Source organism: Lissotriton vulgaris, chromosome 7, assembly GCF_964263255.1.
Source record: "Lissotriton vulgaris chromosome 7, aLisVul1.2, whole genome shotgun sequence".
NCBI classification, from domain to species: domain Eukaryota; kingdom Metazoa; phylum Chordata; class Amphibia; order Caudata; family Salamandridae; genus Lissotriton; species Lissotriton vulgaris.
Genome location: NC_141695.1, coordinates 1,605,187,296 through 1,605,212,316, shown reverse-complemented (window position 1 = coordinate 1,605,212,316; position 25,021 = coordinate 1,605,187,296). Strand labels below are relative to the sequence as shown.

General features: G+C 47.1%; 1 protein-coding gene across 1 annotated transcript in view; it reads right to left on the bottom strand.

The window, feature by feature from the left end:
- VAPB (VAMP associated protein B and C) overlaps positions 1-25,021 on the bottom strand; it is a 164,582-nt gene that overhangs the window by 39,155 nt on the left and 100,406 nt on the right. Inside the window, exon 4 of the mRNA XM_086932525.1 lies at positions 6,125-6,205. Within this exon, the coding sequence (XP_086788651.1) occupies positions 6,125-6,205 (81 nt within the window). The remainder of the gene's footprint in view (positions 1-6,124; positions 6,206-25,021) is intronic.

Below are 25,021 nucleotides of genomic sequence, written 5' to 3'. Positions count from 1 at the left end.
CCGAGGCAGAATTTAAAGGGAGTTTGTTCCATCAATTGCGAGTCGAACCAATGCGGGTAGGCCCTACGGCCTATCACGAGCACTCCGATCGAAAGAGGGGTTTTTATCAGTAAACACGACATGCAATTGGAAACAATACTGTCGAGGGTGAGTGTCTTGCACCAATGGCAGAAAAAAAAAAAAACAATCTGAAGATGGAGATGCGCACTATCACCAAAAGGATGAGCCGCCTACCTCGCGACAGGAAAGACTTTGGCGAAAACCAAAGTGTAAACATCCAGCCCCAACACTAGATGGATATCTATGCAGAGCATGTGATCTACAGCTCACATGGCTCGAACATTCATTTTCCTTCTAGGACCAAGTCTTGGACTTTATCTTTATGCTTATCTGGGAGATATCGTAGTAATTGCTCCATTTCGTTCCAGTGCGCCCAGTCAAATCTGGCTAGAAGGCCCTGTGTGTTGGCAATAAGCCAGTGATTGGCAGCTTGAGCAGCAATGCTTTGCCAGAAGCGTCAATGAGCTTTGATTCTTTATCAGGGGAGGCTCATCCTCCGAGGTTTGGGAATTAGCTTACGAGCATTGGATATTACCAAACAGTCAAGTGGTAGCTGGCCTTTAACCGCTTCGCCGCGGCGGCTTTTCCCGCTGTGCGCGGCAATTTCAAAATTACCGCGTTACGTGACGAGCTGGCCTTGTCATCCGCGCAGGACAGGTAAGCGCGATGACGAGCCCAGCTCGTCAATAGCCTCGAAGGGGTTAATAAACACTGGATCTGTTGGGGAAGGTTTGTATTTTTTGTCGACTCCAGGAGTCCGGATTCCTGCACTTCGAGTCTTTAAAAATGTAGTCTGCCTGCCTAGTCATTCCTTTGAGCATAGGGAGTGTTTTGGTCGACCTGTGTGTGGATCCTAGTGTCTCAAATAAAAAATCCTCTTCTAAGGATTCTTTGTGGAGTACCATCCCATGGTTTTGTGTGGCCCTGGAAATAAATCCTGGATAGGATACATTGTCATTAGCTGGAGATGGCTTGGCAGGATAAAGGTCTGGATTATCCAATGGAAGGTCAATTGAATAATCTGTCCATGGATCCCCCGTATAGTGTGTGTTTCCCTCATCCATATAGTCTCCTTCATGGTGAGATAGTGGAGAGCCGTGAAGTGTGATGTGCAAATGATCTAAAAGTGGGGAGGAGGGTGGTGGAGGAGATGGCGGTGGTGGATGAATAGGGCATTTTTTTTTTCCGAAGGACTTTGTAATGACTGTCATCATCGGGAAGCTTGTGCTCAAAATGCGTCTTGGCGTGAATATGTCCTGTATCAGGATTAATGTGCAGTTTCTTTAGTTTGGGATCTGATTTGGATGGTACAATGTTTGAATTCGGATCAGAAGGTGCTGAAGGGACATCTTTGGTTTTCGTCAACGACAGTTTCGGAGCAGTTATGGAATGCCCTTTCGGCACAGAAGGTTTAGGCTTCGAAGGCTGTTTCTTTTTCCGTGTCAAAGTTTTCAGCTCTGAACTAACTTTGCGCTTGGGACCAGATGGTTTTGAATCCGTAATGGACTTTGGTCTACTTGGTCCTGAGCCGGAAGGCTTGATGACATGTTTCGGTGCTGAGCCGGGATGCGGAGCGTCAGAAACATCTGTGCTGACCTTGGCCAAAAGGCAGGGGTGATGCTGAAGCCTTCGATTTTTGGGGAGTGGGTGGAGGGGGCAACGGTTCTTCTGTACTCACGTCACATCATTGACATGGAGGTCTATCTCCAACTCTGAATCAGAGTCCAATGCAGAGAAGGCATGTTCTTAGTCAGCCGCTGAGGGCTCTGGGTCATCTTGCTCAGAGCCTTCACCGAAGATATCCGGCGCGTCGGCGACGTGTTGGTGATGCATCTCCAGACTATTGCGGAGAGGTTTTTTTCAATCTAAATTAATTAGACATCGCAGTCTTCTTCACTGTGCTCTTGAGACAAGCCTAAGTTACACACCAGGTGCGAATCGGTACGCGGGTACTTGGTGTGGCACAGGGGACAGAATTTGAATAGAGTCTGGTCCATCAACTAAGAGCTGGACCGACATTATTAGGCCAAAGGCAGCCCATGAAAGTTTTGGATCTAAAGTGGAGATTTCTTTGACCTAATCAATATGCAGAGAAGAGGGAAACGAGTACGAAACAATACCGTCAAGGGTAGAGTAGATTGTGCACCGAGGGGAACCCGAAGAACGGTTTCGAACCAGAAAGCAGCAATACACGTCCGAACCCGATGGCGGAAAAAAAACAATCTAACAATGGAGTCAATGTCCATGCGCACTATCCCAGAAAGGAGGAGTCACCTTACCTTGTGACTGGAAGGACTTCTTCGAAGAAAAACAACTTGCAAACATCTGGACCCAGCACTAGATGGCAGGAATGTGCAATGCATGTGTATCTACAGCACACATTGCTCGAACAGATGAAAAGGTAAAGTCTAATGTTCTGAGATACTTCACCAAAGAGGTAAACTGTAGTGAGACTTACAAAGCCCTGTATAGTCCAAAGCAACACAGCTGCTTTAAAGTAACTTTTTTTTAATTGTAAGTTGCAATAATAACATTCAATGTTTGCACAACAGTAAAAACTAAAATAAAAAATATTTGTTACTAGGTGTTCAGAGGTCCTGCACGGGTGAGGAAATTCAGTGCTACAGGATATCACCTAAGAGTCCACTTTTTAAGTGAGAGACATCGGAAAACTACCACTTTAGTCTTGCATGAACGTCTGACTACTTGTCTTTGGCAGAGGAGCACCAAAATCTCAACAAGAATCTGGTTGCAGAGGTCCTCGTCAAAGGAGGTAGTCAATTATATATGGCATAGTCCTATGAACAGCCCTGGGGGAAGAACAATACTTGCTTGGGAAATGGTTACAGTTGAAGGGAAGGCAGAACAGTAGTAAAAGTGATGAAGAGTAATGCTTGATCAAAGGGTGGAGGTGGCAAACCCAGCATTTGTGGTGCTTGAAAAGAATACTGACAAACATGCAGATAATGATAAAGTGGCTTTAACCTGGCCTGAAACAATTTGGCATGTGAAAGAATAATGCCAGCAACAAGCAGTCTAATTATGCTGCAATTGTATGTATTCCATCGTAACAAATTTAAGTATCACACCATAACCAAGATTAAGCGTGGGTATGACTAGAAAAGGCTGATCATCACAAAGTAGAATATGCTCATTATCAACTTCTGAAATTAGATTAGAAACTGTCAAAAGAAGTCAGTTTTGAGACAGTTTCTTTACTCAAGAGGGCAGGGCTTTTTCTTGTTCTTGATGTGGGTAATCTGGTTCAGACCGATGAAGCAGCACCTGTGAGATATTGATTTTGGATTGCTGTAGTACTGAATTTGTATACCTCCAATTCTAGAGAATTTCCTCTTCTTAGATATCACATTCAATCAGATTGAGAGCAGTTGTGTTAGATATGATGAATTGTTTTCATGTGAGTACAACTCTGTCAGTCAAACAGTTTGAATTGTATGATTGAGAAGAACCAGCCCAACTCAAGTAATGTTCTCTGCCTGGTACAAAGGCCTAAAACACCCATTGTATATTGCTTTTTAATGGAGGCTTGATTCATGGTGGTGTTGTGTGAATGCTGACAGATCATAATTCTGGTCTTACAATTCTTGCAACTTAATATAAGGTCACAAAAGATACGTTCAATATATAGCATGCAAATTCATAACACTGCTCACGCTTGAAGTCAATGCACTCACAGACCACTACAATTCCTCCATTGCCAGTATCATGGATTCTATAGTGCCACTCCAGCAAAAGAATGCACCTACTAAAAGATCTAAACCCTGGTTCAATGGCAACCTAAATTCGGAAAGTCGCAATTTAAGGACCATCAAACGTTCTTGGAGATCCACACCATCTGCGGACCATCTAAAAACCCTAAGATCAGCAAGAAGGGCTTACAACAAGCAAATCAAAACAGCTAAAGCGGAATATTTCAGATCCCAACTTATCCAAGCATCTAATCGACCCAAGAAGTTGTTTGAACTGGTTAAACAACAATCGGTGGAAGCCCCTAACCATCCAGCTGCGGAAGTCATCCCTCCCTCATGTGATGACCTGGCTGCTTCTTCGCGGAGAAATCTAGACTTATTAACATCGATCTGGAGACCAGGAAGGCTCCCTTGCTACAAAATAAGCCTGCACCCCCCTACCCTTATTAGACAAGGAAGAACCAGTCAGATGGGGTATCAAGAACAACGCTTCCTGGGATACTTTTTTCCCCTAACTGAAACAGAGATCAAAAAGGTTCTTCAGAGTATTAACCCATCAAATCATTTCAACGACCCGTTACCTAGCCAACATCGTCTAAGAAATTAAGGAAGAAATCTCCCCATTCTGGACAAAGATAGTCAATGCATCTTTGTCACAAGGCACAATCCCAGGTTGTCTAAAAGAGGCGCAGGCAACACCTATTTTTAAAAAACAACACCTGACAGCACAGATCTCAACAACTTCTGACCAATCTCCAGTATCCCTACACTAGTCAAACACCTTGAAAAATGCATCCAGTTTCAACGTTGTGCGCATATAGAAAATTTCAATCTTCTGGACCAATCTGGTTTTAGGAGTGGGCATAGAACAGAATCGGCTCTCACTCATGTGATGGATGACATCTTAATGTTGCTTGATAGAAATGAATCCTGCCTCCTTATCCTACTCTATCTCTCCTCCACCTTTGACACTGTCAATCATGACAACTTTTTATTTATTCTTGAACATAGGATGGGCCTCTCCAGTCAGGTGCTTCTTTGGTTCTCATCCTTCCTGCGGCACAGCCAACCATTCCCTCTCCCTGCCATCCCAAGTTAACATGGGGATTCCCCAAGGGTCCTCCCTATCTCCCATTCTTTTCAATTTGTTCCTTGAACCCTTAGCTAATGTACTAAAATCCTTGGACATTCGCTTCCACATGACACCCAACTATCTGAAAATCTCTTCCCCGGATGACCTCTCCTCACTCAACTCCACCCTACTGACTACCCAAAACTGGTTAACGGAGAACCACCTCCTATTAAATACATCCAAAACAGAATTCCTCATCATTTCTCCCCCGAAACATACTCCTAAAATGTACCACTGGATGAACCAACTCACCGCTTTTAACTGCTCCCCCGTATTATTGATTCAGCTAAATCTCTAGGAATCACCCTGGACAAGCATCTGAATATGAAGACCCACATTAGCAACATGTGTAAGGGTGCTAGCCTCGTATTGAGAAGACTCAGGAATCTCAAACCCTTCCTACCTCAATCTGACTTCAAGCAAGTGGTCCAAGCGCTCGTCCTACCGAAGTTGGACTATGGCAGTGCTACGTTATTTGTCCTCCCCAAATACACTCTGGTCCCCCTAAAGGCTTCAATGAACGAGGCGGCCAGATTGATCACGAACACCAAGCGAAATGCCCACATCTCCCCGGTCTTAAAATCTCTAAACTGGCTCCCCTTTGAAAATAGAATTCAATTGAAGATTGCCTGCCTATCCCACAAAGCCCTCCACTTCAAAACCCCCAACTACCTTGAGCATAAACTAGTACTATCAGGAGGGGGTAGACCGTCTAGGAGTGCTAACTCCCGCCTCTTGAAACCTCAGATCTTCTGCAAAAAGAGAACATGCCAACGAGCCTTCTCTGGCGCTGCACCAAGAATTTGGAACTCTTCCACCGGAAATTCACAGATCTCCTCCAAGGTTGCTTTCAAAATGGAAGCTAAAAGATTCCTCTTGAACAAGTTATTACCTTAACACGATGGTCACTAATCGCTTTGTATATACTACAGCATTGGTTAATAATTCTATTTGTTACAATTGTATTTGCTCCCTTACATCATTATGTATCTTCACTCCCTTGGTATCATCTTATCATTGACTGGCACACTCTGCGTTAATCCTGAATTAGATAGGATCTGTTATGCTTGCACCATATGTTTCTATGCATATTGTTTCACCATTTTGGGCTTGTTGTGATCTTTTTCCTTCCTCCACAACTAACTGTAAAGCGTTCCGATATCCTTCGGGATCTAGTTTGCGCTATATAAAACTTTACAAATAAATAAATAAGGATACTTACAGGCTTCTCGTTCTCTGAAGGGAGCTCAAACACACATCGAAGTTTAGAATCCATTAGATCGTCTGGTTTTGCCTCTTTCCACTAAAAAAAGGTAAAGGACACGAAGGTAAGAACAGTTTAACCTAGGATGAATACATTTCTTTCAGTAAGAATATCACAAGCTGTTGCAAACAAGGCAAATTATTACTTCTGGAATTGAAAGTACATTTGTGGCAAATGTTTCAGTGAAGAAACGTTTCTTACCTCCAATTGTAGTTTTTATTAATTGAGATCCTACATGACCCAGTAAAATTATCGGAAGTAAACTGGCATTTCAAGAATGCTCTTAAACTAATACTTTATCTGTCGGTGTTTTGCAGCTTGAAGATCTTTCTGGATTCACTATGCTGTGCATTATTCCGCGGTCGGGTCCGGAATCGTAGTCTTCCCAGGTGGGCGTCGACGTCACACATTTTAGTGTCCTTCCTGTGACGTCGGCACACTTCCTGCTGAAGTTCCCACCCTTGGGCGCCATCTTCGGATTCCTTTTTTCTCCTGTTTTTGTGTCATTGTATTCATCCTTATCCATTCATTTCAGGTTCTTCTTTTTCAAGGAACTCCTGATTGGTCTCTTTTAAAGAGTTTGACTGTATATTGTCTTTGTATTCCCTTTTCCTCCCGTCTCATCTTTCTGGGGGAGGTGGGTGGGTTTGCTAGTGAATCCAGAAAGATCTTCAAGCTGCAAAACACCGACAGGTAAGAAACTATTCGTTTTGCAGCGTGAATCTTTCTGGATTCACTATGCTATGCATAGACTTTGTAGCAGTTTGTTATGTTTGTGGCGGCTGCGCGGAAGATGAGCATTGGTTGTTAAATATATGTTGAAGCATTTCTGTCCTACTTTGGTTCCTTGTTCATTTGTATATCCACGCAATAGTGCCTAGTGAACACGTGCACTGAAGCCCATGTTGCCTCCAGGCATATGTCTTGTATGGGTATGGTAGCCAGGAGGGTTATTGTTGCTCCCTTTTTCCTAGTAGAGTGGGCTTGTTCCCCTCCTAGTAGCTCTTACCTTGCCTGCTTGTGGCAGAATTGTATAGTTTGTGCAATCCATTGTGCGATGGTGCCCTTTGTTACGGGTCTTCCCATGAAACTGGTCGCGGAGGACACAAAGAACTGCTTTGTTTTCCTGTGCTCTTTAGTTCTTTCAATGTAATGCATTACTGCCCTTCTAGCGTCCAGAGTGTGCAGTGCCCTCTCTGCGCTTGTGGTTGGGTTCTGAAGGAAGCTTGGTATTTGTATTGTTTGGTACATGTGAAACCTTGACACCACCTTTGGCATAAAGTGTGGGTCCGTTCTCATTACCAACCTGTCATTGTGTATTTGGATGTAGGTTCTTGTAGTGTTAGCGCTTGCAGCTCTCTTACCCTGAGTAGCGAGGTGATTGCCACTAGAAAGGCTGTCTTCATTGTGAGCATTTGTAGTGAGGCTTTTTGAATAGGTTCAAAAGGCGCCTTCATAAGTTCGGTTAGAAGTAAATTAAGGTTTCATGCCAGTGGCGGCATCCTCTTTGGTGGGGCGATCTTTTTAGCCCCTTCCATGAATCTCTTTACTACTTGTGATGTAAAGAAGCTCTTTCCCCGTCTCTCCTCTTGTGTTGGCTACTATCGCGGCTACGTGCACCCTCAACGAGATAGAGCTTAGGTTCACTTTTAGCAGGTGTGTTAAATATTTTAGCACAGTTGATTCCTTGGTCATTTTCTTGTGTAGCTTTTTCCTGATGCACCATTGTGTGAATCTTTTCCATTTCGCCACATAGCACCTCCGTGTGGTAGGTCTCCTTGCCTCGCTTAGCACCCGCAGAGTGCTCTCTGGGAGTTTCAGGTGTGCAAACTCTACGTCTTCAGGAGCCATGCCGCCAGGGAGTGTCGCTCTGGCTGGAGTACCGAACCGTTTCACATGGTGAGCAAGTCTTTTCTTTTTGCGAACTTGTGAGGTGGTCCCTGCGTCATCTCCACTATTTGTGAGAACCAGGACTGTCTGGCCCACTGTGGTGCCACCAGAATCAGTGTTCTGGTGTGTTTCAAATAAGTCTATTTTCGGTGTCCCCCACTTTTTGAAAAGCTTTTGCGCTTCCTGTGCATTGAGCTCCCACTCGTGGGATGCTGATGTTTGTATGCTGAGCCTGACTGCCTCAACATTGTCCTTTCTTGGTAGGTGTATAACCAGGAGTCTATTTCTAATGGGATGGCCCATCCCCATATCTCTTGTACTAGGTTGATAGGGAGGAACACAGTCAGTTACACTGTTTATTGATGTAGAACATTGTTGTTGTGTTGTCGGTTTGTATCAACACTCTCTGCTTGTACAGTTGTTTCTGGAAGGCTTTTAGGGCAAGGAACACTGTCTTCAGTTCTAGGTAGTTAATTTGCTTGATTGCATCTGTTGGAGTCCACAGACCCCGCACCTTGAGCTGGTTCATGTGTGCTCCCCCATCCCTTCTGGGATGAGTCTGTGGTGATGGTCATTGTTCGGTTTGGTGGGGTTAAAGGCTTCCCCTTTGTTATGTTCTCCTTGTTCCACCACACTATCTCCTCTTGCACTGCGTGCATTACAACCACTAGATCTTCCCAACTCCCTGTAGCTTGTGACCATTGCTGTTTGAGCCATTCCTGGAATGATCTCATGTGGAGTCGTATATTGGGGACTAGGTGTATGCAGGACGCCATCATCCCCATGATCGTCCTCACCGTCACAGCTCGCCTCTTCTGGTATAGACGTGTCTCCTTCAGCAGGGCAAGTTTTCTCTTGTCGCTGGGGAGCACCTTGCTATGTATGGTGTTGATCTGTGCTCCTAGGAAGATCTTCACTTGCTCTGGTTCCATAGAGGATTATCCCCAGTGTATAGAGAATCCTGGTTCTGTCAGCGTCTGTGTGACCCGCTGTGCATGTCTTTGGCATTCTTTGTAGGAACTTGCTTTTATTAGCTAGTCGTCAAGGTAGGGGTATACATGAATCACTTCCCTCCGTAGGTGCGCTGCAACTGCTGCGAGGCACTTGATGAAGACACTTGGTGCAGATTTTAGTTCGAAGGCCAGGGCTGTAAACTGGTAGTGCGCTTCGTCTATGGCAAATCTCAGTAGATGTTTGTGTTGTCTGTTTATGGGTATGTGTAGGTAGGCATCTTCGAGGTCTATGGTGGATATAAAATCTCCGTCCCTTATCGGAGGGATGACTGCTTGTAGGGATGTCATTTTGAATTTTTTAGTTTTTATGTAATGGTTTAGGAACCGTAGGTCCAGGATGGGTCTTAATGTTTCGTCCACTTTTGGCACAAGGAAGTAGTTAAGAGTACACTCCCTTGTTTCTTTCTTTGAATGGTACTTTTTCTATCGCCTCCTTGTGGAGAAGTTCTTGTGCTTCCTCTAGGAGTAGTGCTAGTTCTTTTGCAGAGCGCGCCTTTTTTGGTTTCCTGTTTGGAGGCCTCTTTTCCAGTTCTATGCAATATCCGAACTGTATGATAAGTATCCATTTTCTGTCGTTATTTTCTTCCACTTCTGGAAGAAGTGTTTGTCTGCCTCCTACTGGTGTTACATGTTCATTGATCCCTGATTTTTGTACGTGTGGGCCTTCTTGCTTATTTTGTTGTGCCCCCCCCGCCTCCCCCCGAGGTGTTTTGTGGGTGGCCACGTTTGGAGGAGCGGAGTCCCTTTGAGGTGGGTTGCTGGCCCCCTCCTCTTGTTTGTCCTCGTCCATTCGATCTCCAGCGAAAGGACTGGCCCCCTAGGCTGGTATTGCCAGTTTTGCTGCTGCTGGAACTGCTGCGCTTGGTTGTTGCCCTGGCAGTTCTGCTGGAATGTCTGATGTGATGTTCCCGGCTGGTCCCCGGCTGGTCCCCCCCCCCCCCCCCCCCCCTTCCGTTTGGTCTCCGTGTTGGGGTGCCACTTCTCATTTCTCTGAATTGCAAGGCCCCCATGGACCTTGCAGTTTCATTTTCCTTTTTGGGTTGCGTCAGTTTCTCATCCACTGGCGCTCCAAACAGGGTTTCTCCATTGAAGGGAGATTTCAGAATGTTGTTCTTGACTTCCGGCTTGAAGCCCGAGATTCTCAACCAGGCAGGTCTTCTTTCTGTGACCCCAATCATCATGAGTCTGCTGGATGGGTCTGCCGCATCCAGGGCTGATTTTAGACAAGAGCTTGCTATATTCTTGCCTTCCTCCACCAGGTGTGTTGCTCTCTGTTGGTATTGCTCAAGGAGGAGTTTGATTAGCTGTCCGACCCCCTCCCAATGCTGGTACGTATGCCTGTTGAGTAGGGCATTAGAGTTGGCAATGAGCCAGTGGACTGCTGCATTCCACTCTATTTTCCTCCCAGCGAGGTCTATCCTCTTACTCTCCTTGTCTGGTGGTGGGTCAAAGTTTGTGGGAACGTTGGCCCTCTTTCTGGCTGTTGCTGCAATGGAGTCGGCTGTGACAGATCCCTGTATGTATGGTGGATCCTTAGAGGAGTGTTCGTACTTCTTCTCTGTCCTAGGTGTGACAGACCTGCAGTTTGAGGGCTCCTTGAATGCTTCCCTTCCCTGGTCCAGGACACTTGGGAGCATGGGGACGAATGGACTCCTAGATTGTGTTGGCAGCAGTGTCTCTAAGAGGAAGCAGGCTTTTGGTTTTTCTTCCTTCAGTTTCACCCCATATGCTGTTGCCGCGTTTCTGATGACCGTATTGTAGATGCCAATGTCTTCTGGTGGCAGAGGCCTCGAAGGATAAGTATCTACGACCTCATCCGGGCTTTCGGTGTCGAGGTCCTGCCAATCCAGGCCCTGCGCCACCGAGGATGCTGATCCCAAACTTGTTTGCCGGTCTTCCTCGCCTTCTCCCTCATAATAGTACAGGCCCTCTTCCTCTTGGTGTTCTTGGGGCTCTGGAGTTTTCGGCAGCTCTTCGGCTTCAAACTCCTCTTCGTCCTCTACGATGGTCGTCTGCTTCGACGGGATGGTGAATCTTTTCATCAGTTTGTCGAACGTTTTTCCTTTGCAGGATGGTGTCCATTTCCGCCTCGAGTCTTCTCTTATTCCTCTCCATCTCGTCGGCCGGTTTGGCGTTGAGGGTTTCGGAAGATCTCTTCGATGTGTAAGTCGCCTTTGGGTCTTTTTCCTTCAGCGCCGAGCACCCCTTTTCGGGGATGTGCTTCGACCACTTAGGCTTGTCTTGGGATTTCGCCGACTAGGAGTCCTTTTTGAAGGATCCTCTGGGCTGTTTGTCCCTGGATGCAGCTGCGTCCATCCAGTGCTTCTTTCGAGGACTTAGACTCTGTTTTTCGAGAGTCTGACTGATTTTCAAGAGTTTGTTGCGGTCTTAGGTGTCGACGTCTCTTACCTCCTTTGTTGTTTTCTCATAGTCTCTATGACCGTGTAGTCATCAGGTCCCTCAGCGATGTAGTCCTCTTCCCCACTGGAGAGACCCAAGTCCCGGAGCAACCAAGGCTGACCTTGGCCTTGCATGTTGCAGTTGGCTCTCCTCTGTCTCTCTCTTACCCAGAGCGTCTTTAGGGTAAAAACCAGAGCAGGCGTTGCAATCTTTGCTCTTGTGGTCGACCGGCAGGCAGAGGTTGCAAACTGGACGCTGGTTCTTCTGTGCGTACTTGTGGTGGCAATTGCTGCAGAATTTGAAAGGGGTTTTGTACATTCCTGCGCTCAGGGGGCCCCCTGTGTGCTCTTTCTCCGTTGGCCGTCTTAGTTTTCATCTTCCCGTCCCGGTTCAGTGGTCTTGCTTGGAGAAGTATTCTCTAATCCTTTTTGTGTCTTTTGTCCTCTTCTTTTCTCCCAAAAACTCTGGAACCTCACAGTGACGATCCAGACTCAACGGCGGACAAAAGAATCTGAAGAGGACGCCCAAGGGTGGGAGCTTCTGCAGGAAACGTGCCGACGTCAAAGGAAGGACACCAAAAGGTGGGACATCGACGCCCACCTGGGCTACGAAAAAAAAAGAAAAAAGAGAAAGACTACGATTCCGGACCCAACCACTAGACAGTGGAATAATCCACAGCATAGTTAATCCAGAAAGATTCACGCTGCAAAAACATAGTAACTTTATTTGTTTATTAAAAGTTCTTTGAGGTTTAACTTCATTGCAAAAACAAAAAAAGGAAAAAAGGTTTAAATGTTTTCATATGCTTTTTCTGCTTAAGAGACTGATGTTGTATCTTTCACTATAGAAGACTAGACTAAACTAAATAATTCTCTATGTTGAAATGGCCAAAAACCTCGAATAGATGTAGATTGCTCTACTGTGGATGGAAAACCAGCAACAGAATAAAGAAAAATGCACTTCCTGATTAAAAATCAAATTCAAGTAGTGCTTTAGGAAGAAAGGACAAGAACATTTTACAACCTCCTTTGTTAAACAGACATTAAGGTAATAAATCAAAATATCTGGGCCAGTATTACAGATCGGTGCACGTTCTTGTTCGCATTGCAGCACAACTTTAAACAGGTTAAATGGGCACAAACCGGGACAGTGCGCCCTATTCCAGGTGCTTTGTCATTTTTGGACGTACTTATAGCATAATTGCACATAATCTTAAGGAGGATTCTGGGGTGCCAGTGAGGGTTAGCAGAATTTTAACAAATTGACGATTTGCTGGAAATCTCCACAAAAGTAGAAATATCAGTATGGGACTTTGCTAGTCTTATGGATACCTCGCAAGGCAATGGGGTGGTCGTCACCAGGAACAAGGCTAAGCTCATATCAAGGCTGATAGCATAGTTGGAGACTAAAAGGCACTGGCATCATAAGAACCAAAAACAATCTAATCACTTTAGAACAGTGCAAGAAGCCACCATCACAGTTCTATCTCTGAAGATATTAGAAACTTGTAACAAGCATTAGCAAAGCTAATAGTCTTGAGTATGAGTAGCGCGGCTGCTGTGCAAAATGGCACATACATAAAAAATATATATATATATTTTTTTTATAAGTGCTGATGCAGTCCCCAGGATATGTTGTAGGCACATGCTTGCAAATTAAGGCAAGGATGTTTTTTGTTTCACTTTTACCATGCTGAGCTGGATTGGCAAATAAAAAGGAGCTCCAACTGCACCTTTTAAAAGTTTCGAACAAAACCGGTAATAAACTACAAAAGAAAAAAAAAAAGGAGAACGGCAGCAGATTGGGGGCATGGGCAAAAAAAGCAAAAAAGAGTAACGAGAGGGATGCGTGGGGTAACAGTCTAGGACAACATGGAGCGCTCAATTTGGGGAGAGCAAGACAGACAAGAGAGCATTGTTTGGAGTAAGAGAGAGACAAAGGAAATATCAACATGGAACGCTGGGTGGGAGGAGGGAACATCATGAAAGAGGACAATGTGGAGTGTAGGTGAAGACAACCGAAAGATAGCAGATCACTAACTACACACAAAGGGCATTAATAAGAACAATTGTTACTTACCTGTAAAGGGTGGTTCTCCAGTATTGGTGTCTTTCATAGATTCACATGCTTGAATATTCCCCGTCGTCTAAGTGGGAGCCTCACGGTAAATAAAATAGCAATAAAACCAATCATATGTATATAAAAACATAATTGCATAAAAACTCATAAGTACCAAGGTTAGCATTAACACATAGGAATACAATAAAAGAAAAAAGCACTTTCATAGCATATGCATGTCATTATACTAGTCTAAACTACAGCCAATCAGGCGCAAGCACCCCTCTAGAACCTTCTCCTCAGAGGCTCAGGACCTCAGATATTCGTAGCACAAGAGTGACAAAAGAGTCTAGGAGGAGAAGCGAGCCTCTGAGGGGAGGTGGGTGGGTCGCATGTGAATCTATGAAAGACACCAATACTGGAGAACCACCGTTTACAGGTAAGTAACAATTGTTCTTCTCTAGTATTGGGGTGTCTTTCATAGATCACATGCTTGAATAGAATAGTGAGCAGTAATAGCTGGCCGCAAGACAAAATAGCAGTGCATTAGCCTGAAAATGCAATGAATTGACAAAGCTGCCAGATAGATAATAGTAAAAACCCTACAGGGGAAGGAAAGAGGCTCACCTTATTTAAAAAGATTGCGAAGCAACGCTTGGCCCACTGCTGTATCAGCTTAGTTGATCGTCTCGAGGCAGTAGTGCTTCGTGAAAGTGTGCCTGCTGGACCACGTGGCTGCTCGACATATTTGGTGAATCGGCACACCAGCAAACAGTGCAGTAGAAGATGACATCGCCCTGGTGGAATGAGCTTTCACTGTAGATTGAAGAGGTTTGCCGGCCTTCTGATGACAGAAGGAAATTGTTGAGTAAATCCAACGTGCAATAGTTGGCTTGGTTAACAGCACGCCCCTTACGCATGCGTCCGTAATCAACGAACAGTTGATTAGACCTACGAAAGGGCGCTGTCCTGTCGATGTAGAATTTAAGGCATCTTTTAACGTCCAATGAATGCAAACGTTGCTTAGCCGGACACTGGGGATTAGCGAAGAAAGTCTGTAAGAACACTGGTTCATTGAGGTGAAAATCAGTTGCCACCTTAGGCATGAATGCCGGGTTGGTGCGCGGTATAACAAAGTCCGATTTGAATTGAAGGAAAGGAGGCTGAATGGTAAAGGCGTGGACATCACTCACGCGACCTGAGGAGGTCAAAGCAAGAAGGGCCACCTTCCAGGTCAAAAATTTCAAATCCGCTTTGTAGATTGGCTCAAAAGGCACCTTCATCAATTGCGCCAAAACAACATTGAGATGCCAGGTAGGAGGAGGAAGCCGAATGGACTGGAACATCCTGAACAGCCCCTTGGAAAACTGCCGAATGACTCTAGAAGTGTAGAGAGAGGAAGACCCATCCTGCCGAAAACGAGATATTGCCGCAAGGAAGACTTTCAAAGTGGAGTGGGAAAGTCCTGATTGAACCAACTGCAGAAAGAGCGGCAGAAGCTGAGCAGGAGAGGAGTGCACGGGATGGATGTTGGCAGATGCTCACCAGTGACAGAACCTTTTCCACTTTAGCTTGTAAGTCTTTACTGTGGACGGAGCTCTCGCATTGGCAAGAACTTCTCTACAAGCTGGCGAAATATTCAAGTGGGCAAATTCATGGTGCTCAGGTTCCAGGCCGATAATTTGAGAGAGGAGGGGTCCGGATGACAGATCTGACACTTGTCCATTGTGAGGAGATCCGCTCGAGGACGAAGGGTTCGCACTGCGAGAGAAGCAGTTCCAAGAACCACGCTTGTCGATGCCACCTGGGAGCGATCAGGAGAATGTGGCACAGCTTTCTCCGCATTTTCCACAACACTAGAGGAACTAGCGGAATCGGCGGAAAAGCGTAGGCGAATAGATTGCACCAGCCCATCAAAAGGGCATTCCCGCATGATCCTTGATGGGGAAGCCAGCTTGCATAAGGCTGGCATTTCCGGTTCAGAGGGCTCGCAAAAACATCCATGTCCGGGCGACCCCACAGCCGAAAGATTTAGTCCAGAGTCGGCTGATGCAACTCCCACTCGTGGGTCGAGGACGCAGACCTGCTGAGGGAATCCGCTAGGATGTTGGAGATGCCTGGTGTAGGAAGGTACCTCCTGACTATGGTTGCCCCCAACTTTTTACCCTGTGTTTTAGCTGGTTTTTGACATAGTCGACCTGGGGCCCTGCCAATCAGGACCCCAGGCCTACTGCTCTCTCTGTAAAATGGATTCCATGTACCCTAGGTGCATTTACCAATTGGTACTGGGCCACCTTATCAGACCCTGTAACTCAGGGCATAGGTGTACCCAGGGCCTACCAGGGGCTGAAGCATGTATTATGCCACCCCTGGCTGGCCTCCTAAATTTGACACAACTGGCTGCATGACAGCTGGGGCAAAGTCGTGTAATCACCCTTTGCTGTAGGTGTAGTATACCTATACCTAACCCTAAAATGGACACACAGATTCCTATCAGTCACTCCTATGGCAGGCCTTGAAAATCCTGAAGGCAGAGTGCTTGGAATCGTGTGAGATGGTGCTCTGGCATGAGCTGAGCCTGTCTGCAGCTTGCGGAACCAAGTCCTAATAGCAGTTCCATGATATCGCATACCATATACTCTTAAGTGCATTATAATCCTCGCGGTTAAATGCTAACTTTGGTATTGCTTTATCAAAACATGTCGAGTAAGGTGTCATACGAATTGGAATACTAACCCCTCGCCAATTCTGGCGACGGGGTTAGCATTCCACCCTTCTAGAGGGACACGACATGTATGTAACTGTGAACCCCGGTTAAAGTTAAACGAAGCCCCAGCTCCACAAAATGGATGCTGCCACCACAGACACGAGTCTGACCCCCTGCAGCTGGGAGTCCTTCCAGCGAGGGGAGCCTGGACAAAGGGTTTCCTGTCAGGGGCGGTGCTAGCACCGTCCCAGACATGGTTTTGTGTATCCTGGGTAGGCAGGGCTTTTCAGGAAGGTGACTGCTGAGTGGCATTCTGGTGCTCACTACGCATAGGCCGGTCAGAACCAGTTCCAGGGGCACACCAGCCCCTGGCCTGGGGAAAGTCCGGCATGGCAGAGGGGTGTACCCACCCCCCTCCTAGTCCCACCCATAGGCAGGACCTAGTCACCGGGTCAGCCCCCTTTTTTAGTATAAAGATGGGAGCGGGCCCCCTGTTCAAATTAGATCATCTTTGGAATCAAGACCCGACTTTCTGCGAAAGGCATCAAGATTTCCTTCTTCAAGATTCTCCCTTGTGGCTAAGGAGTAGTCACCCTGCATCCGCAGGCACCATCCTAAGAACACTGCGGTCTGCTGCAAGTCCTTCTTCACGAATCCGACGACCCAGCTCGACGAGACCCGGCTTCCCTGGCACCTCTGACCTCTACTCACCTCTACAGCAAAGCTGAGAACTGTGAGTGTGACGAGACCTCGAGGGACCGACGATCGCCAAGACTGCACGACTTCTTTGCAACAAGCTCACCGTGTGCTCCACTGGTGAGTGCTTTGGGGTCCGAGAAGCCCCAACCCTGAGCAGCTCCAGCACCGAAGGTCAGCCCTCCAGCATCTCCACGATCTGCGTGGGGCCTTTCTGCTTTTGCGTGCTCACCGCGCTGTGTGGCTACTAGCCGTCTGGCTTGTGGCCTTCTTCACGACGCCCGACGACATCACTGCTGCTGGTCGCTCCAGACTGGCCCTTGCTTCCTTCTTCAAGAGAGGCACCCCGGACCCTCCTGGTCCACTCCAGACGCCATTTTGAGTCCACCGCGTGGGCTTGAATTTGCCAAGGCTTTGTTGCCCAATCCTGGGTCCAGCGACGCCGACAGCTTCAATCTTCGTGGGACAGCTCGCTCCTCCATCCTGGTCGCCGACAACGCCTCCTGGTCCGTGAGATCTGCGAGCACAGCGTCACCCACTCACCTAGTCGAGGTGACTACCATCCGATGCCCTCCTGGTGCCACCTGACTACTGGCTAGTAGTCTCGAACTTGGTCCCCTCTGCTTTCAGGTGTAATCTTCCTTCAATCCAGGCTTGGATCCATCGAACTTTCTTCACTGGTCGCCTGCCAGCAACTTCTTTCTTCCAGGCTCCTGGTCCGTCTACGAGGATTCCCGACGTCTTTTGAGACCTATGCAGCTGCAGCCCCTGGGCTAGGTAACTTCGGCATTTCGGTGCCCCAGCATAGCTTCACTATCCAAGGGTCAGGATCCACTTTCGTTTTCCTGCTACCAGGTCGGGTTCGCCCGAGAACACTAACTTTGTCATTACTAGCTACCATAGACTTTGTCCCGCATCACGCGTGAGAGTGCCCACTCTGCACCAGAGTCCCCTAGGCCTCCTATAAGTAATCTGAAGGTTCTATAGTCAAGTCCTAGCGATTCCTAAGCCTATTAGTACTGTACTTACCTGCTAGTAATTTCGCATTCCACTTTCAGAGTATATGGTTTTCCATGCCCCTCGGGCATTTGTATATACTGTGCTAACTTAAGTATTTTCGTAAGAGTTTTGTTTTGTGCTTAGTACCCTGTCCTCATAAAGAGTACAGGGCTGTTGTGATTCTTAATAAATATCTTGTTTATTTTCATAACACTTGTGTGGTGTCCTTTCACTTGGTGTTCAAGGGGTATATGTGTGGTAAACAGCTGGCTTAACACGCTCTCTCGAGTCTTTAGCCTTAGACTGCTCGTATCCACGCTACTAGGATAGCTGGTCTATAAGGTTGACTTACAACCAATCATCAATAAGGGTTGCTGGACTGATACATAGTGTTCACTAGAATAGCGAGCACTGCATATCAGGCCACCTTCTCACACCTGGTAGGTGAACAGCTGTCAGGGTAATTTGGCGACGGAGTGCCCAGTCCCAGATCCTCTGCGCCAGCTAAGAAAGAAACGAGGACTTGGTGCCACTGTGTTTGTTTACATAGCGCATACTGGTGGTATTGTCGGTTTGAATGAGCACTGATTCTCCCTGGAGTAGAAGATGGAAAGACTTAAGCGCCAGGAAAATGGCAATTAGCTCCAGTCTGTTGATGTGCTAGGAACGTTGAGACAGGGTCTACTTAACCTTTGTGGATAGCCCTTGACTATGTGCACCCCAGCCTTCCAGGGAGGCATACGTGGTGAGGACGAGCTCCGGAGCGATGGTTAGTAAAGAAGTACCGGCAGCGATGTTTGACGGTTGAGCCCACCATTGGAGAGGGGACCTCATCCGAGCGGTCACCAGGACCATATCTTTGAAAGAGCCGGTGACCCGACGCCACTGTTTGTCCAGTTCCTCCTGAATGGGGAGACTCTTGAGCCTGCAATTTGGGATAAGGGAGATGCAGGAGGACGCCATCACAAGAAAGGACTTCAATACACGAACTGAAATGGACCCTTTTGAACGGAGAGCCACTAGGCGTGGAATTCGCAGCAGACGCTCGTGAGACACGAATGTCTTTGCCAGCGAAGTATTCAGAGTGGCGCCTAGAAAGGTCCTGTAGGGAGCAGTATCGACCTGAGACTTCTCGGTGTTGATCGAGAGACCGAGGGAGTGGAATAGGGACTGACAGAATCGAGTGTCCAGAGATGCCTGATGGTGGATTGAGACTTGAGACAGTCGTCCAGGTAGGGAAAGATTTGAATGCCCTGCAAATGTAGATATGCCACCACCGGTGCAAGGACTTTCGTGAAGACGCGAGGGGCGGAGCAGGCCGAAAGGCAAAACCTTGAGTTGAATGTCTCTGCGCCCTACCCGTAAGCGCAAGTACTTCCGATGTTTTGGAGGTATCGGCACGTGGAAATAGGCGTCTTTGAGATCGATGGCGGTCATGAAGTCGTCCTTCGAGAGAAGGCAGAGAATTTCTGCGAGCGTGACCATGTGGAAGGATTGGCACTTAAGGTACTTGTTCAGGGCTCTTAAGTTGAGGATCGGACGCCATTCGCTGGACTTCGAGGACAAGGAAAAACCGGGAATAGAATCCCATCCCGAGACTTGGGCACCACTTCGATGGCACCTTTCTGAATCATAAGTCGAATTTGTTGAAAGAGCTCTTCGAGGTGAGCCGGAGGTGGACCAGTTGGAGGAGTGTTTGGAGGAAACTTGACAAACTCCAAAGCATGGCCCTTTGATACAATGTCCAGCACCCAACGGTGCATGGCGATTGAAGACCAATTGGAAAAGAAGAGGGAGATTCGACCTCCAACTTTGAGCGGGGAAGACAAGTCATTGCTTCTTAGAAGCGGAGCATCTGTAGGAAGACTTTCCTCTGTAAGACTTGGTAGACTGTTGTCGATAGGACTGCTGCGACTGGGAGGAATATCTGATTCCTTGGCCGTAGGAGCGGTACTGGTTGGATCTGCCGCGAAAAGAAGAGGAGGTGCCGCGTCCACCACGAAAAGGCCGCTTGCGAAACTGCAAAGTACCTAGGGCACAAGCCGTCTCGGTGTCCTTTTTGATCAGGGCTCGACAAATCTGAAAAATTGTACTAGTCCCGCAGGTCTAGTAACTTGGAAAATCCCCTCGACCCAACTGCAACCTACTTGACCTCTGTCTCTGAAATCGGAGCAAAAGTGACAAGTTAACAAGATTTAAAGGCATCTTTATTGCTTAGTCCCTTTGTGAGCAATAAAAATGCCTTTAAATCTTGTTATATTGTCACTTTTGCTCCCTTTTCAAAGACAGAGGACAAAAGTTAGTTTGTCTTCCTACTCACCAGAAAGGGCAAGTAGGACTTAAAAATAGCTCGTCCTCATCCATTCTCCCTCGCAAATGCGAGCGGGCGAGTGGATTTGTCGAGCCCGGTTGATGGTTTGAAGCGCGTCGTCCACATGCTGGCCAAAGAGCGATTCGCCGTCTTAGGGCATGTCGAGGATTTTCGCCTGAACATCCTGGCGAAAAAAGGTGGAACAAAGCCAGCCTCGACAACGTAAAACGGCTGCCCCCGCAAGCTGACGAAAACCAGTATACGCAATGTCTACAGAGCAGTCAATCTCTGATGAAGCTCTCTCTTGAAGAATCTTGAGTGCCTGCTCTGGAGGGCTCAGGAATGAGGTCGATAAAAGAAGACCTATACGACCACATCTGGCGGTCGTAGCACCCCAGAATGGCCAGAGAATTTGCAGCCCTCACAGTGTTAAAAGCCTTGTGGAACATTTTCGTTCAATGGCGTCAAGACTACGTCCCTCACGGTTAGGAGGAGCGGTAATAGGAGAAGACTGATTCCTGGAGCGGCGCTGTGCGGCCTGGGTTATCACGGAATCGGGTTTAGGCTGTGCTACCAGGCAAGCTGGAGAACCCTGGGGCACCCTATATTTCTTCTCCAAAAGAGGAAGAAGTGCCGGAATAGAATTTGGCTTCTGCATCAGATTGACACTCTCGTTTCAAATGAAGTCAATTATCGTCACTGTCCGGACCTGTATAAAAGGCTGACTCTTGAAATCATAAAGAAAACAGTCCTCATCCGTGAGAACCATAGGAAGCTTAAAGCGCACCGCCGCTCGTTCCAGAATTTGGTCAAAACCAGCTATATCCACAGGAGGGGAATCCCCTGGACCCGTAGGTGGCGGAGACTGTCTGGATCTGATAATCGTCGCAATCCGCCATGTTCCCATCATCATCATCAACTTCGCCGTCTTCCCGATCTGGGCGAACGGCATCATCCTCAAACCGTTGCATGGACCTGAATAGAGGTTGTAGAAGGTGCAGTTGGCTCTGGCAGTGTAGTAGAGGGAGGAGCTGCTGTAGTTGCAGGCACTCTAGGTTTAGGAGACCCTTGATGAGACTGTGGAAAACGTCTATTATAATCCTCTAGCATGTATTGGAGATTAGAAATGAGGGAGAGCAGTATTTGCGCTGTGGGAACCTGAACCCGTGGCAAAAAGAGGTGATGGAGGCTGAGTGACGTGGAATCGGAAGCGGATCCAAAGGCACATGTTGACGTTGGTGCAGAGGGTCAACAGCAGGAGCCCCAGAACCAGATTAAGAAAGTGGCCCCAAAGGCAATGATGCTAAAGTAGACATCGACGACAGTAACTCCATCAACGGGACAACCACTGTCGACGAAGCTGTCGACGGCAAGACCACAGCCGTCGACGCGGTCGCCAACGGAGCCACCATTGACGGAGCCGCTGCCGATGAAGCACCCGCCGACGAAGCAGTCGACGACGGAGCACCTGCCGACGAAGAGGCTCTCTTCACAGCTAGCGTTGAATATTTTGATGTCGACGAGACTCCCTTTTGTGACGTCGACGAGATTGGAATAGTCGACGAGACAGACTTGAAGCTTACACACACCATCGTCGACACAGACGACATCGACGCAGCTGCTGTCGACGACCCGCTGGCACAAGTCGTAGTCACTCGTGTCGTCAGATCTGGAGACGGCAGATTTCGTCGACGATTTAGCGCGTTTTTTAGAGGAGGCATGCATAGAAGGAGCTGTGGGCGCCTGAGAGTCAGATCTCTGGGGCATAGGCGTAGCAGGAGGAGGTGGAGACACAGCAGGAGCCTTCTGGAGTTGAAGTTTCCTCTTCTTTAGGAAAGGAGATGGCAAATCCTGCACACTGCTACATTTAGAAGTGGCTCTAGACACACCTGACGCAAGGCTTTCTGCGTCTGAAAGAGGTACATCCTTATCCTTCAACCTCTGCAACCACAGGAGGAGACGCCCTTCCCTGTCCTTAAGGTTCTTGGTTGAGAAAGTCCTGCAAATTTTACATTTTCCTACCTCATGCTCTGGATAGAGGCAGTAAATACACTTCTTGTGAGGGTCCTCTGAGAAGAGCCGCAATTTCCCACAAGAAGCACATTGTCAAAACAAAGACTTCTTACTTGAAGACATTCCAGAAAAACTGTAGAAATCCTGAAAAAAGTTAAACTGAGCAGAGCTCAGGGAGACTCCCTTCACATGACGTGCGGTCGAAAATCTGAGGGCCTCAGCCTCCGAGGAGAAGGTTCTAGAGGGGTGCTTCTGCCGGATTGGCTGTAGCTTGGACTAACAATGACATAGATATGCTATTAAGGTGTTCTTTTCCTTCTAATGTATTCCTATGTCTTAATGCTAACCTTGGTACTTATAAGTATTTATGGTTTTGGAATGTATGTAATTATGTTTTTATATACATGTATTATTGGTTTTATTGCTATTTTATTTACCGTGGTGTTCCCACTTCGACGGGGAATATTCAAGCATGTGAATCTTTGGAAGACACCCCAATACTGGAGAAATTTACATCATGAACCTACTGTGAGATCCCTAGAATTGATGATGTTTTCCAGTACCACTGCTGCTTCTTCCCTACAAGGCAACAATGGTTTACCAAACATGCTTATTCACTATGTAAATGCCAACCAAAACCAATATTTGTCGCAGATCTTTTGCACCTGCTGTGGGAATGCTCCGAGATACGGGTAGTAGTGCTTAGATATGTGACTGCTATCACAGGCCATTCTCCTGAGCGCTTTCCCCTAGTCACACTATTGGGCTATGTCAAAGAAGGTTCCCTGGAGGACCGTCAGCTGACTGCTAAGCTGGTGCGGATTGCTGTTATAGGGTGGCGATGCATTGGGTGGTTGGCAAATGCCCAGCAGGAGTAAGTGTCTAAATGATTCTACCGCTTGCCAGGAGCTGTTAGATGCGTACTTTGAATGTATGCCCGTCCGTCACATCCAAAGGACATTTGGACCCTTCTAGTAACTTACCTAAGACTTCATGGAGACACGACTTAAGGCCTATGTTCCTTCCAAGGTGCACGCCTGCGCGTGCGCACACAGCCTTCACCAAGTGCTTAGAATTAATCTGAGAGAGTGCAGATTGCTCAAGGCATTAGAAAGGAGTGAGCCTGAAGAATTTTAGAAAATCATCTTTTAGAAAGACTATTGGTGTTAAAGGCAGAGTCTTTCTTGACACTGAGAAAGATAAAGCATACCCGGTGGGAAAGTGATTGGAGGTGTCGGACCCCTGTGGTGGTAGAAAGCTTCACAATAGCCTGGGCATGCAGAGCCTACAAGGGGGACAACGAGGGACCGAGCAGTCAGTTTTAACATGCATCGCTTATTTTACTATTATCCTGGGGGTATGAGCTGCACAGAGAGGCTTTCGCAAGGTCAGCCTCCTACCACATCTGCATGGTGTAGAGCACAAAATGTCCTGTTTCTAGAAAACATTAAAAGTGGCAGAGCTGTGAAGTGGCAGCATTTATTCATAGGGCTGTTGTCTAGAAGGACCTGCAGTTAGGGTCGCCACCTTTCAAGTGGAAGAATACCACCCATGTTTAAGAGTCTGCAAGAGCATGATACTAAATAAGACTAAACAAAATATAATGTACTCATTAGTAACCAGACTTTCCTGCCTTTTTTATCTTTGTATTTCTGTAAGGCACTGTTAATTCCGCTCTGGAACACCTTTAAAATGTTTACTAATTAGATTTCCTGCTTGAAGTTGTACAGATAAGGGGTAACAACACTAGCTGTAAGTGATGCGCTTATTTTTGTACCGACCGCGACATTACAATAACAGTGGTAGAAAACCAACAGATGGCTACCCTTGCTGCAGTCTATCATGCATCCTGTAGGAAGGTACATCCTGACTATGGTTGCCCCCAACTTTTTGCCCTGTGTTTTAGCTGGTTTTTGACATAGTCGACCTGGGGCCCTGCCAACCAGGACCCCAGGCCTACTGCTCTCTCTGTAAAATGGATTCCATGTACCCTAGGTGCATTTCCAATTGGTACTGGGCCACCTTATCAGACCCTGTAACTCAGGGCATAGGTGTACCCAGGGCCTACCAGGGGCTGAAGCATGTATTATGCCACCCCTGGCTGGCCTCCTAAATTTGACACAACTGGCTGCATGACAGCTGGGGCCAAGTCGTGTAATCACCCTTTGCTGTAGGTGTAGTATACCTATACCTAACCCTAAAATGGACACACAGATTCCTATCAGTCACTCCTATGGCAGGCCTTGAAAATCCTGAAGGCAGAGTGCTTGGAATCGTGTGAGATGGTGCTCTGGCATGAGCTGAGCCTGTCTGCAGCTTGCGGAACCAAGTCCTAATAGCTGTTCCATGATATCGCATACCATATACTCTTAAGTGCATTATAATCCTCGCGGTTAAATGCTAACTTTGGTATTGCTTTATCAAAACATGTCGAGTAAGGTGTCATACGAATTGGAATACTAACCCCTCGCCAATTCTGGCGACGGGGTTAGCATTCCACCCTTCTAGAGGGACACGACATGTAGATAACTGTGAACCCCGGTTAAAGTTAAACGAAGCCTCAGCTCCACAAAATGGATGCTGCCACCACAGACACGAGTCTGACCCCCTGCAGCTGGGAGTCCTTCCAGCGAGGGGAGCCTGGACGAAGGGTTTCCTGTCAGGGGCGGTGCTAGCACCGTCCCAGACATGGTTTTGTGTATCCTGGGTAGGCAGGGCTTTTCAGGAAGCTGACTGCTGAGTGGCACACCGGTGCTCACTGCACATAG